Source organism: Lissotriton helveticus, chromosome 8 (genome assembly GCF_964261635.1).
Source record: "Lissotriton helveticus chromosome 8, aLisHel1.1, whole genome shotgun sequence".
Lineage (NCBI taxonomy): Eukaryota > Metazoa > Chordata > Amphibia > Caudata > Salamandridae > Lissotriton > Lissotriton helveticus.
Window position 1 is genome coordinate 1,342,427,892 of NC_136069.1, and position 15,007 is coordinate 1,342,442,898.

A 15,007-nucleotide genomic window follows, 5' to 3' on the forward strand; every position below is an offset into this window, starting at 1 on the left:
TTCAAGGTTGACACAGGAATATCCAGGACATTACGGAGAAGATGTGGACATGGTGCTGTACTCCCATGGGTATTATATCAGGGGTGCAAGTACCACCTTCTCCGGCGTGGACAGGTGAGCATTTTTCCTATGTTACTCATGTTCATATTGTTGAAATAGAAGCATAATACGAACATTCTTCTTTTAATGTCAGTACAACTGCTCTTGCTAATTGCAGCATCTGAAAAAAACATATTCCTATGGATGTGAGTACTCAGTTCGATTATGAAATGAAATTAAATGAAAATTACATTTGTAACGCGTGCTAATACCAGGAGGTGTCTACACGAAGTATCCTACTCTGTGCTAGCGACTTACCTTAAGAGGGGCAAGTAAACTGCAATAGTCTAGTATAAAGTGACTGGAACAAGACTCATTTTTTCTAAGGTTACTCGAAGAGTGACTGTGTTAGTTGAGGGTTGAATGATTCTCAATCGGGACTGAAACGCCGTAACGCACCCTGATTTGTAGCAGTGAAGCTGGGGGAATGGTAGATGTATGGAGGTAGTCAAATGTGGGAGGGGAGGTCCATTTTTCATTCTACTCGCGTGTCCATCGCTCATTCGCCAGAATCGATCAAATTATGGGTTCAGTGGGGATGATATTCTGGGTTAGTGACGACCAAATGAGCTCAATCATGCTCTCAGATCATGCTCCTGCCTTAACGGTTCTTGAATTTGATGTTGCCTCATCCATAGACTAGAGATGAGTTGAGACACAGAAGTTCTGAAAGACACGGATAATAGAGCAGAGAAAACGGTCCTTAGTAAGAGTGAAATTGGCAGGGGACCTGCCTGCAGCCAACACCACACGCAAGATTTTTAGATCTTAAAAGTCAATGTGAGCTAAGAGAACGGCTGAGACCTAGCTCAATATACTCCCGATATGAGATCTGAAAGGGATAACTCATGGTAAAGCAAACGTTCTACAAGAAAGGGAATAGAGTCAATGGTTTGTAGACCAGGAGTCTGAAGATCAGAAATAAAGGAAGATTGGTGTTCATAGACCTTTCCGTTATATTTTACGAGGACAAAGAGGTGTTTATGGCATTGATTCTCAAGGTGGGTATCACATACTGTTTGCATAATATCGCAGACAAAATATCAAGGACCAAAATATCGAGAAGGTAAATGTATATGGGTAAGTACGGATTTACTATTCTTAACCCCACTTCTGCATACCTTGAAGGTAAAACTGTAAAGGAGCAAGTTGTATGTCAGAATCAGGCATGAGTCTGCCCCAGTCTATTAGCTTTTCTGTGAACTAACATGACAAGGCATTTCCAATTCACCAGAGGCCAGTCTTTCATCCATCAAAACGTCTTTACTAGCCTCCCAACCTCTTTAAGCATTCTTAAATACTCTTGAGAAAGACCCACCAAACACCAAAGGCTCATATACTGTTAAAACAAAAAGCTACGTTCTCTGTTTGTTTACATGTGAACCAATTTTAACAGCACACTTAATCACACTAGCTAGTAAAAAAAAGAAAAGCGCAGTAGATTCCTGAAAACGTTATCCCAATTTAGCAAACAAAAAACAGTCACAAAAAACGAAGAGGATACCCCTCTGCATATGTACTGCATTCACTTCTCGCAATGAAAGTAATTGTGCCATTGCAACACTTTATACATCATAAATAACTGGAACAGTCAACAACTGGCTGGTGAATGTGATGAATAACCCTTCCAGTAATCAATGGCGAAACTCAATACCATGAAACCGTTAAAGCGGTCTCTCCCAGATCTTTAAAAACAGACATGCACTCAGATTAACTTGAATGCCAGACAGCTTTTACTCAGTGATGGCCAGATGTACTATTTTTCTGGTGGCAAAAAACAGTCCCAATTTGCAGCCAGACTATTCGTAACCAGCAATTATCTTGCAAATCGACCTATTTACGAATAGTGTTGTTCTTTCATATACCTAACTAATAATAATTGGGTTGGTGCAAATTGTGACTCACTCCGATTGGTCAATATCTCAAGAATGGAAGCCTTGCAAGGTTCAGCAGACAACCCTGACTGTGATTGATTTTAAATAGGATTTTATTTTAAAAGAGTCCAATTTCCTTAAAGGAAACAGTGCTGCTTTTCAGAAAAGTTTCTTTTTTTCTAAGTTTCAGTGCAAATTGGACTTGGTCTCTGGGAGCACTCCTTACTCACCCTGAAACCTTTCCCAAAGGGGACCCCTTCGTTTTTGTGAATAAATTACCACCCCAACATGGCAGACTGTAACTTTTCAATGCTTTGTGAGCAGAATTCTTGTCACAAACCTTTGATACCAATGATACCGAATCAGTATTTGGAAAGGATGCCCAAAATTAACCAATTCCAAAATACAGAATCGATATCCAGTAGCAATCCCGTGTTTGGAGTTGGTAACACTTCACTGACTCTTAAAGTATGTTTTGAACACGGTCAACACTATTTTCCTAGTCTCAAACACTGAATTGGAGTGTTTGCGACCATACATTTTGTTTTGTTTTGTTTTGTTTTGTACATCCGGCCCTAAATCATCTTGTCTAAAGGGCTGTTTTGAAGATCTTTAAGTAGCTGAATTGTGTATGGCACTATTGACTGGTCAGATCATCACAACGTCGGATTTATATGGCGCACAACCAAAAGGTTACATTAACTATCAGTGCCTCATATAGTTGCTTGGAACAAATTGTTTAGTCCTCTTTGAACCCAATTATCTAGAGCATATTGAGAAGATTAACTGCAACTTTTCTCAAGATAAAATATGCTAAAAGGTAGGCCGCAGTAATTAGCTAACCAGATTTGATTAAGTGTTACTGAGTCACTGTGATGGCCCACCGTAGGACCGGTGTCTACAACATTATTGACATTCAAACATCAAGTAACCCAAATAATTATTTTGAAATCGACAATTGGTGTGCAACCATTAATGTGTATGGTAAATATATTGTGCCAATAACCTACATTTTTTATTTTTTATATCTTTACCTAAATTGTTGGTTCATTGTACTATAACTGTTTGCCATTCCAGGATGGTCGACCCATTTTCTTTTTGACTCCACTTTCAATCTATAGCTGTCCAAAACCAACTTTCCCGATGAGCTCACACAAGGAAACAAGTCTGATGAGATAAAGCTCTTAATTGTTGGCACCCTTGTGGCCAGATCTTGATGCCTGGGTTGGCCATCCAAAGCATTGTGGGAACCCTTCTATCCTTATGACTGTAAAGGAGAAAAACTGCATGCAGACCCAGAGTAATTAGTGTATAATAGTCCCTGATGTAAAAACGTAACTTGTTGCACATGACTATCTCACTGGCATCCTGTAGTCAAAACAACAATAGATCACATCTGCACACCATCAAAAAGGGAGTGTAGTGGGTAGGTAAAAGCTGGTGGTATCCCTGGCAGGCGACCCAAATGATGGGCTGGTGGTGGTAGAAGGAGCAGATGGCAACATGGGCCACACTCCTCCATGCCCCCATCTTTAAAGGGGCCATGCCACACTTTGTGACAAGGCCACGCGATATCGCCCACCGGAGGGCTCTTACTACTTGGTAGGTGCTGGGATCAAAGGATTGACCATAGTCCAACCCATTATCTTGCCTTTTTCGGTCTTTCTTAGTGCTACTGGGATTCCTCCAGAATGCCAGCACTTCCCATTCTTGAAGAGACTATCAGTAGAAAAAAAAACATTTGCTTGGAATGGCTGTCTTTTGCTGCTCTCTATAAGACTGCTGTAGGGCTTTCAAATAGTTAAAGCCGTTTCCAGCCATTCTTACAAAATGTGCCCTTCCATAAAAGGATATTGAATTATACTAATCAGGGTACTGGGCACATGGAGTCATTTGGTTACCCACAGGACTAGGAGATCTGACCCATCCACTTTATATGCTTGTGCTTGTGCCACATTGTTAGGGCGCATGTGTGGTATTAGGAGGAATGCCCCTATATGTTAATGATTTTATCTTATTAGGACGAGAATTTGCTAATTATATGACTTTTTTATATCTATTGGGTCTTAACCCTTTTATGCATATTGCTGTTTAGCTTTGGTTCCTATATCAGATGTAATGATGTCTATTTTATATGTCTCTTGTTTTGTCTATATTTATTTGGCTGTTTATACTTTTTAAGGCATTTGGTTGCCGAAATAAAGTCTAACTACTTCTACTGATCATAAGTGAACCCGTTTCGATGCTGTTAATTGGAACTGCACTAAAGAAGCTAGTTACCCATTACTGTGTCCCTTCGAATGGTCTCAGGGTGACAATATTTCTGATGTTCACTTTAGTCAAAGTCAATATTGGCTACTGAAGAGGGCGTGTGATCTTCAGCAGCATGAACTACAGATAGTATCTAGGCACCTCAGGCGTCTAACATTAGCAGGCCATATGGCTACAGACAAATATATGCGGAACTAAACATTGACACCACTGCAATTGTCACGTTATCGTCTGAGTACATTGAAAACTAAAAGTTTACCTGGTGCTAAATGTCGCCTAGCCACTTAACTGCCCAGAAGGCATTAAATAAGCCAGCTACCACAAACAGTGCCATTTAGGAACTGATGTTGTCTTTCTCTTAAAAAAAAAAAGGCAAATAGATTGCATGTTCTGCAGCAGAGGAAGACTTAATTAAAGCAGCTTTCAGTTACATAAATCACTCTCTCTTCTTTAGCAGACTCTCTCTTTTTCTCTTCCTCGACAACATGGTATTTGCAGGGAGTGGCCTCCTGAATGCGTGGGATATGCAACTGAGAACACTTATTTAACCACGTTTTTCAACTGGTACTTTTATGTAATGACAATTAGGCTTCCATTCTACTCAAGCCAGACCTATTGGAAACCCTGTAAAAGTACAAAATCTTAAAATGGCATCAATAATTGCAAAAATGTAGAAAAGATGGGGTTCATCATATACACGGCCAGACTGGCTGTAGCGGGCACCATGCGTTTCACCAGTGGGCTGCCAGGGTGGGCGCCAGTTTTGGACCCCTGGGGGGCTGTTTTAATTACCGGGGTCGGTTTTGCAGCATAGTAGCAATATCGGCAGCTGCAGTGTTTTCCACTTACCCTCCCCCCCTGTCCCCCCCATGCCTGGCCCGACTCAATTGCCAAGGCTGGTTTGCATTCCTGGTCCGGCCCTGATCAGAATTAGGCATATCCTCTTCATACATGATGCACAGAGTCTATGTTACACATGACACTTTTTGTAGCTAAGTATAGACACCCTTAGGTTTGTGTACTGTAGTGCTTACCCAGTAGCAAGACACAGTAAAATAGAAAAGAAAATGAACATCAGGCCTATCGAATCTGCCTATCTGTCTTCCCACTGTCTCACATGGTGACACAAAGTGTACTCCAGCACCAACCAACTCTTATTGTTTCATCTAGCTCCTTGCACAGATGCCAAAAAGGTAGACCGTTTGTGCCTCGTGGCTACTCACAGCAGAGGGAAAAACTCCTGACAGTGGTTTACACTAGCTGTTGTGCACGCATTCACAGCCTTTCCATGTTATTTTCCCTTATCAGTAAATCTGACTCAAAAACTCTGAGAGTACCCAGCTCTAATGCAATTTGCATCGAGTTTTTCCACTCAATAAATAGCCGTTTTACCCAGTGGTCGAAGTGGACGGGATCTGAGGGGCACGCCGGGCCCATACTTCTTTATTTAAAAAAAGTTAATTCCCCTTCTTTTTTTTATGAAAAGGTAACCATGCCGGGACGGTTATTCCAAGAGCTGAAATGCTTCAACTGAAGTGTAAGGCAGGGAGTCTCCTGTGCTGTGAAACCGAGGGAGGGGCAGACCTCTAAATAAGCCATCTTGCCAGGGCGCCTCTTTGCCTTAAAGAAATGCAAATGTGCACAACTTCTTAATCTGCAATTGTAAAGGGGGCTCTGAAGCCAGTATTAGCTTTAATTGATGGAATCATTTGAAGCTTCCTGATAACACAGATTTACAGCCTTATTCATCAACGGGCCGTTTTGCGAGCCCCTAATAGCGAATCATAGCGAATCGCTATTAAGGACTCGCAAAACGGTATTCATGTAGGAATTGCTAAATAAATAGCGATTCCTACACATTCCTTATTTGCGAGTAGCAAATTGCTAATCGCAAATAAGGAATAACTCCCCATTCATTCCTATGGGCCAAAAGGCCCATAGGAATGAATGGGGAGTATTCCTTATTTGCGATTAGCAATTTGCTACTCGCAAATAAGATAGCGATTTAAAGGGTGCCAGGGGTGTCCAAAGGACACCCTGTAGCACCCCTTAAATGCAAATTGAAACAGGTGTTGCGCACACACATGTCCAAAGGACATGTGTGTGTACAACATGCAACTTAGAAAAATGCTTTTAAAAGCATTTTTCTAAGTTTTTGCTATTTACCGAGAGGTCTAAGCTCTCGGTAAATAGCGGCCCAAAATTGCATTTTCGCAATTTTAAAATGCTTCATGAATTGCATTTAAGGAATCTCAAATAGAGATTCCTTAAATTCAATTCTTCGCAAATGTGCGAATTCTTAAATAGCGAATTTTGCATTTGGGATGATGAATCCCAAATGCAAAAATTGCACTCGCAAAAGGCAAGATTCTGAGAATCTTGCCCTTTGCGAGTGCAATTTAGCTTGATGAATCAGGCGGTTAGTCTTTTATGTGATATTGCAAGGGAGTTATCAACTGTGTGTGCACATCACAACTAAAATATATATTTTGGAATTTTAAACCTTTTTGCAAATTTATAGCAGTCTATCTTCTAGTATGTGTAATGCAATCATGATTCACATATTCACAATGCTTTATGCCACATTTGGGGACCTCGCAGCACTAAACATGCACAAGTCACTATTCTCCACTGCACCAAGCAGTGTTCAGTTCTGGGGCTTTCTGATTATAGACACAGAATTGTGCAGTGCATTAACTAATACAGGGTTCATAATGTACAATAGTGCATTCCCACTCATTAACTTGACTTGCATTTATTTTTAATTTAAGTTGTGCTTTATTTTATATGCAGTTACCTGACGTTGAAAGATTGAAAAAAGATACAGAATATTTGTTTTTTTAGCCCCTCCTTCGACCCTGCCCCCACATTCATTCACCCCACCCCCATTTGCGTGCAGCATCACAGTTCCCATACTTTTTGTAGTTCACTTCGACAACTGATTTTAACCCTTTAGAAGCTGTAGGCTTTTTTTAAATATACTGCGCGTTTCACTGCATTTAAACATTTTGTTCTCTTATTTAATATACTTTAGTAGTATCTGCCTCCTGCTCCATACCACTGATAGGTAAATTCTGAGTAGGGCGAACATGTCCTGAGCCTTCTTCAGGCCTCAGAAGCAAAATACGGACAAGTTCCTCCTGAAGAAACTGTCGACCTGTTTCGTCCTGCCTACGACACAACTGGTGTGTAGCCTGAAGTCCTGGCAATGAATGGGGCTCAAAAAGGAACTGTCAGGTCCCTTCCTCTGCAGGAAGACTCCACACCTCGATCTTCTATCAAACAATGGAGAATGTACTTTGGAGGATATATATGAGACACCCTAGGTCATATTTACTAGGAGTTAATGCCACCAGAACGTCACTTTTTGCAACTTTCTGGTGGCGTAAGTCCTTTAGTTATTTACAAGGCGGCGTTAAGCCCCTTCAGTTGTATTTTGATTTGATTAGAAATTTGCAAATGCCACTTTTAGAAAGTTTATAATAAAGTATCTAGTTGCCAAATGTTTGTTTTACTTACTCATAACAAAGGGACCAATAAACTTATTTCATTAGCCCTTGTGATTTATTTCACTTTTCTTCTTTATTTATTCTAAAGTTTTATACTACATTATTACATGTCTTTGTGAAGGGAAAAACTTTAAAAAAAAAAGAAGAATTCAAATGTACACATGAAAACACATTTAACATTGCCACAATACAAAAAAACATATAATGACAAAAAACAAGATCTCTTATGAAAAACCGCAGTGTGAGTGACCATTCTTAGACCAGTCCTTCATTCAAAACATACTAACACCTGGAGGAGTATTCCATTCTTGTTGCTTAACATACTGTGTCCTGCCCTGGGTCCGCTAGCTCCAAAGGTTTTTATTAAGGAAGTCGATGTGTTATAAATCTCTCCCAAACACTGTCGATTTAATTGCGGATATCCTTTCCCCAGAGGCATAGGCCAACGCTGTTCAAACCCACAGCAATTTTAGGGGTTCTCCTCAGGACCGGGACTTGGTCGGTTCTGTGAAAGGTAATATAGAGTAGTGTATTAAAAATTTATCAACTTTGACATCCCCATTAATTTGATCCACAATACATTCCATTACTGAGGCATATTTTTCTTGTACTCAATCGGTTAACAGTAGCATTTTTCTTTTTTTCTTTATCAAGCAAGCATGAGGCCTGTTCGATGAGATGTGTATCCCATGTTGATGCTTTCAGAAAGTATTCCTGTGGAAGGAGTGCAACAGGACGTTAGTTACTCTAATTTAAAAATCGAGTGGTGAGCTTATCTAGTTAATCAAAACGGGACCGGGGATCGTTCTAACTATCTCATGTTCGTGCTGTGATATAAGCTCTAAATAAACGCGGACACAATTATTTTAAACAATAATTCCATGTTGCAATAAATTCACTCGCCTTATGTATTTCAATGTGTCATTCTTCCTCTTTTTAAATCTGCTGTGATTCTCTTTGCGCCTGTAATGTTAAAACAGGCGTTCATTGAAACTATGCTGCAAGTTCCCAGATTCTAACGCAAGAATTTTTTCAAATTTGAGGATGATTTTTTTCTACAAATCAAGGGGACAGCGACGGGTTGTGCCATTTGCTACACAATTGATAGTGTTGTACATGGCAAGATATGAAGACAAATACATCTACAACAATAATCCCTTCCTTGACCATATAGCACAATGGTATTGATACATCGATGACATTTGGTGCATTTGGAATGGGAATGAAGCAGCCCTCATGGAATTCTACACCTGGTTGAACAACAGGACCCCCAGCAATAAATTTAGCTTGTCCTACAGCAAAGCAAGTCTCACTTTTTTGGATGTTGAGGTCAGACCCTCTGAGGCTGGTTTAATTACTACTTTGCACACTCAATCAACAGATGAAAATAAGCTTTGCATTACAAAAGTTTCCTCCCTGGAACCTTAAAGGCAATTTGCCATATGGTCAGTTTTTGCGCAATGGCACCCTCAAGGAAGATTACGAGCTACACAACAAGCTGCCATCTAGTCATCCCCATGGGTGCTTTAATTTTGGCGCTTAAGTAAGTCGAACTATTCCTAGAATCTGAAACATTATTTACAGCCGAGGTGCCCTTATGTACTACTCTTGCCACTGGGTAACTGGTGCTCAAGTAAAGCGCTCCAATACCTTTGGGTCGAGCTCACACTATATACAACTGCAAAAAAAAAAAACAGCACTCAAGTTATGTCTATTAATAAGCTCTCAGGCATACAATGAAAGCACTTCTGTGCCTTTTCAAGGGGGTACAAAGCGCTATGTAAATGCATTTGTAATTGAAGGCTGTGCTGGAGTGCCAGCTAACTCAGTCATCTATGATGACTTATTTTCAGGTTTGTGATTTCATTTAACTAATTGGTGAGTTCTGGGAGCTGTAGTCTCAGTGTAGTTGAATCAGTCGAGCTCAGAAATTGATGATTTGTGATAGGAAACCAAACCCAAGGATTGGACAATCAAGTTCCACTAATATAGAATGATCTGACAACCCACGCTGTGCGCAAAGCACATGTAATCAGAGATCTCAAGTTTTACCAAATTTATACTTGAGTGGCCAGGTTTTCATCTGTAACTGACACTTTCAGTCCTTGGCTCCCATAATAAATGTAGGAAAAGGATCAGAATCTAAAGAAGAAAAAGCAAAGAAAAAGGCTGCTGACGCATAATTGTGCACCTTGTGCACTCCGATGTCCTCCAGTCCTAACAGGGGCCCCAGATCCAAATGAAACCTTCTCATCAAGTCCTGGCCTTTTAGCATTTCGAACTGCCAAAGCCGAAAAGTAGCAATGATGCAACAGGCTGGTGACTTACAAGTAGATGAAGAAAGTGGATTAGTAGTTGAGCTGGCCACTTGTGAAAGTTTGATATCACTGCAGTTTTATATAGCTCAAACTGGACGGCAAAGTATTGGAGCTCTTTGTACTTGCTATCACAGTGTAATTCCCTAGAATTTTTTTGGGTGGTACTTAGAAAGGACTTATTTTATTTACCTCAGAACAATTAAAAGTCTAAAAATAAAGTTTAACACAATGTGTCTCTCTTGTAAAAGTCTGTAATGGCCTCAGGCCATTCGCGCTATATTTAAACGAGTATAATGTGCACAACGTGCATCACAATAGAGCATGCTGTAGCAACAACTAATGGTTAATCATGCGAAAACCTGTATTGAGGAGTGGGTGGGAGGGGGAAAAAAAGATATGACGCTATGCAAAAGATGCTAAATTACGAACTAGGGAACCAGGTTCTAGTCTCGGCATCACCTCAGCATCCTGTTATTCTTGGCAAATCACTTAATCACCCCTGCCTTAAAAAAAGAATAAAGTGTACTTCTGTGATATTAATGTAACTGGTGCTCATGTAAAACACCCCTATCCAGAAGCAAGGTGAAGTGAGGCGAGAACACCGGAGGCCCTTGTACCAGAGTAGAACTTCGGAGTGAGGTTTACAGTGAGGTGCCACAAAACTCCTGCTCACAACCCGGGTGGCACGGGGGATTGACGAGAAAGCGCGCCTGCACAGCACCCACATCGCAGCTCCTCCCAATGAAGCATAACAGCTGGCCTTTTCCAGCTATGGCTGACGATGAAATTAAACAGGGCAGAGTTAAAGGCAATGAGAAGCACGGGGCATGAGGATTGTTAAAGGGGCATGCATTGGCCATTCAGAGGAATAGGCCGGGAGCAAACTGCTGAGACTCAAACGCATTTAAGTGCGTGTTTTGCTCAACCTAGGAAGATGTTCTATTTCGAATCACATTTGCTGTGGGTGCATGCTTTAAAGAGAATTGTTTCTTTGCTTGTAATACATCACGTTTCCCAGGCTTCACTTATAAAAAAAATAATTGCAAGCACACGCTCACCTTATAACATAAAGGATGAGGAACACAAACAAAAGTGGCAATAGCAAACACAGGAAGGAAGCGAAGAAAAAATAGTCGCACAAAACAAATACATAAACACAGATGTGTAAAGGTACCAGTACTTCGGTGGTGCTCCGTGGGGGTAAACAAAACACAAAAAGGAGGGACAAAGACACAGGATTCACCACTATCAAACACGCATTTTTTAAGGCGAGTCAAAAGGACGAATAAAAAGGCAATGGGTTGGCTGTAAGCCCACAAAGTGTATACAACATGTTTTGAAGAGACAACACAAGCACTGCTTAGCTGAGCTCGAGCTAAAAAAATCCCAAGATGACTGTCATATAAGCACGTGCATGTATAGTGCCCATTTTGGAATAGTTTTGCTTAGCCAGTGGTTGTGAATTCAACAAGCACTGGAAGAGCCAAAATACCAGCAAGGCCATACCAGATAGTTTTCAGCAGAAAGGGGACAGCGGGAACCACATCCTGCACTGTGGTGGGTAAGGGGAGGTAGGGTAAGTGGTGGGGTTCTAAAAGTGGGAGGGACAGTGTCAAAAGTTTGTTTATTGCACAGCAGGTCTTCAATGTCAGTCTCAAACTTCCTCGCTAATATAGCTTGGAAATAATAATGGAAACCATCTTCCAAGAGTATACACAGAGGGGAAGAAAGGGGGTTGGGTGTAAAATCCACAGATGGGAAGTAAGGGGATAAGTGGAAAACAAAAGATCCGAATTGGGCTCAACTGGAGCCGGAGTTTTGAATTTATGATCCAAACGTACGGCGTGCAATCTGTGAATTAAATCAAAGGACTTGATTGAGTGACCTCTGCAGGCCATACACTAGAAAACATATCAGGTAATGAGATCACTGCTGAAGGAAACTGCCTCCCCACATATGCATGGGACTAGTTGTTTATGGTCCTCCCTCTCCAAAATGAAAGGCAATGAGGAACGCAAGGATAAGCAGGGTAAAACCCTTATGCATTGGCGAAGCACAATCAATCACTCCAGTGCAAAAAGATAATAGAGAAAACAAGGTACAGATATACAAACTAAACAAGTGCGAGGGCACTGAGGGACAAAAATAAAAAACAAACGTGAAGGAAGTAAAGCCAAGTGTGAATTGATAGACAACTGATAGACATGAAATTTACTTGGCAAGTTGTTCATTGTTGACTTTGCCTCTATAGCCATGGAAACCTTCCTGCGTTACCTCTTTCCTTACCGCATCACTGCCCTAATGTGTGCCAAGCCTCCACAGGTCCATTCTCTGCCTCTTACATTGACTTGATGCTTTCTGACTTTCCAAATAATGCGCTTTACAGGTAACTTATATCTCATGTGGGAGGATGCAGCTGGATCTGCCTTGACACAGACGGAATCCCTGCAGGCGGCATCAAAGTGGAGAGGTTACCACAGGGGCTAATTAAAGCCAATGCAACCTTCCACGAAATGCCATGGCTTTATGGACTATCCACCCGGCCAATGGCAAGTTTATAAAACAATGCCAACAGAGAATGGCAGCATGGGGCTGGCCAAAATCCCAATCTTCTGTACAGTATGTATGAAACTATGCATAACAAAAACACTACGGTAGGGGGGGACCTAGGGGAAGTTTACAGACCTCGCTCTGGGTACAATCCCCAAAAGGCATATAAACAACAAAAGGTACCAGAGGGTCTCGAAGGGTGTGCCCACAAAGAACATAGAGCCAACCTATCCCTACAAACCAACGTGATGCAACACAGAAAATTCTCAACAAGATGAGGAAAATACCCATCAGTCACCATACGGATCCGCCCTTCATCATTTGGGATTTTATCCGTACCACCCGTCTGAGAAGCTCGGTGCCACACTAAGAGGTCAACCCGGTGGTAAGGGGGTTCCTCAAAAGATAATGGCAGTGACAGTGTGGTAGACCACTCGATGTTGGTAAGTGGCCCTAAAAACTACTGCACCAAGTGGATTAAAAATAAAGTGACGGGTGACACCAGGATAACAGTACAAGTGCAAAAAGTCACCTGAACGCTCCCGATGCCCTTACAGTCTGTGTTGATCACTAGATCTGTAAGGTTGACTGACCTCACCCCACCTGGCAGCGGCTCAGGGGAAGATGAAGCACCGCTCTCTCCGTCGGTACTCCGTGCCGGCGTCCTGGCCGACTGGGTGCAGTAGTTTTTATCTATATTGGTCCTGATGAATGCAAGGGAACAACAGTCCCAGTATTGCAGAAACTAGTTGACCTATCCTGACCTAGAGCAGTCTACCTTATGAGACGGCCTTAGGTTGTATTGATTTTATACTTTTGGTATGTTAGGCAAACACCGAATAAACCTTTTTTCAAGTGCCTATTCAAACCAATTGTAAATACACTGTTTTATTGGTTTCTTTCACTCTATCACTTTTTCCAGCACTGCACACCCCAGTCCCATATCTAGGGCCACTTACCAACATCGAGTGGTCTACCACACTGTCACTGCCATTATCTTTTGAGGAACCCCCTTACCACCGGGTTGACCTCTTAGTGTGGCACCGAGCTTCTCAGACAGGTGGTACGGATAAAATCCCAAATGATGAAGGGCGGATCCGTATGGTGACTGATGGGTATTTTCCTCATCTTGTTGAGAATGTTCTGTGTTGCATCACGTTGGTTTGTAGGGATAGGTTGGCTCTATGTTCTTTGTGGGCACACCCTTCGAGACCCTCTGGTACCTTTTGTTGTTTATGAAACTATGCATATACGTATGATAATGTGTATTGGTAACAGGGTCTCTATGCTACAGCTGGCGGTAGGCAAGACCTAAAAACAGGCAGAACTATGACTTAAGTGATGACAGTAGCAGCTGGCAGGGAACAGGGGTAGATGGGCGGGGGGGCAAAATAAAAAATGAAAAATACCACTTACCTCCGCACCGCTGCCGTCTATCCACCGTTGTCTCTTCGCTTCTCTGGCGAGTCCAGGAAGCACACAGGCTCCCCTAAGCCAATCACAACACTGCAATGCTGCGTTATGAGCCGTCTGTGAGCTGTGGCTCGGCGCTCAGATGGGGATGGGAACAGGACCGGACTGACTACCGGGCATTTTGGAATTCTGCCGAGCTGGGGGCAGAGTTCACTGCAGTGAGGGCTGATTTTGTTCATGGAGACCTGCGTGTACCTCGAAATAATTAAAGGAAAACAAATTTCGTTCAGTACACGCAGGTCCCCATCAACGAAATCAGCCCTCAGGTCAGCAGAATTCCATAACGCCCGATAGCCAGTCCGGCCCTGGATGGGAAGCCTGTGAATGTTCCCCACCAGGCTGTGAATTACAGCCTGGTGGGGGAACATGCAAAGTACGCATGAATGTTTGTCCGGTCCAAGACGGCCAGCCAAACAGTCATGCGCACTTGAAGTGTGCAAACCACTCCTCCCCCTGTGCCACCAATGCCGCCTCCCCCTAACGCAGCCCGGAACCTATGAAAAATAAAATGCTAATAACGACGTTATAGCATTTCATTTTCCCTGCTCTGAGAGCAGTGCGGCGACAGTCCTGCGCCTTAGCGGAGGAGCCGCCCCTGAGCGCTGAGCAACCTAATCATCAGAAAACACTCTATTTTAACTGGGATTATTTACAATACACATTATGTACAAGAGCCAAATAAATAAATACACATATACATGACTATAAGAATAAATACGATTAGAATGCATCTGGTGGTCAAACAATGAAGTCATGCTAAGATGATCAGATAAAACTACAAATAATAAGAGAGTTGCTTGGATTTGGTGTGCTTGCTCTGCCTGTCCATTTCAGGGCACAGCCCACGTTAGAAGTCATCTGTCCCCGTAGGCATGCTGGTTCGCTGGGAGCAGCCGGGCCTGATTAAACAGCA

At 42.1% G+C, this 15,007-nt stretch overlaps 1 protein-coding gene across 1 annotated transcript in view; it reads left to right on the plus strand.

Annotated features, from left to right (window-relative positions):
- The window catches only part of DPT (dermatopontin), a 411,947-nt gene that overhangs the window by 287,794 nt on the left and 109,146 nt on the right, over positions 1–15,007 (plus strand). Inside the window, exon 3 of the mRNA XM_078656191.1 lies at positions 7–114. Coding sequence (XP_078512317.1) covers positions 7–114 — 108 coding nt within the window. The remainder of the gene's footprint in view (positions 1–6; positions 115–15,007) is intronic.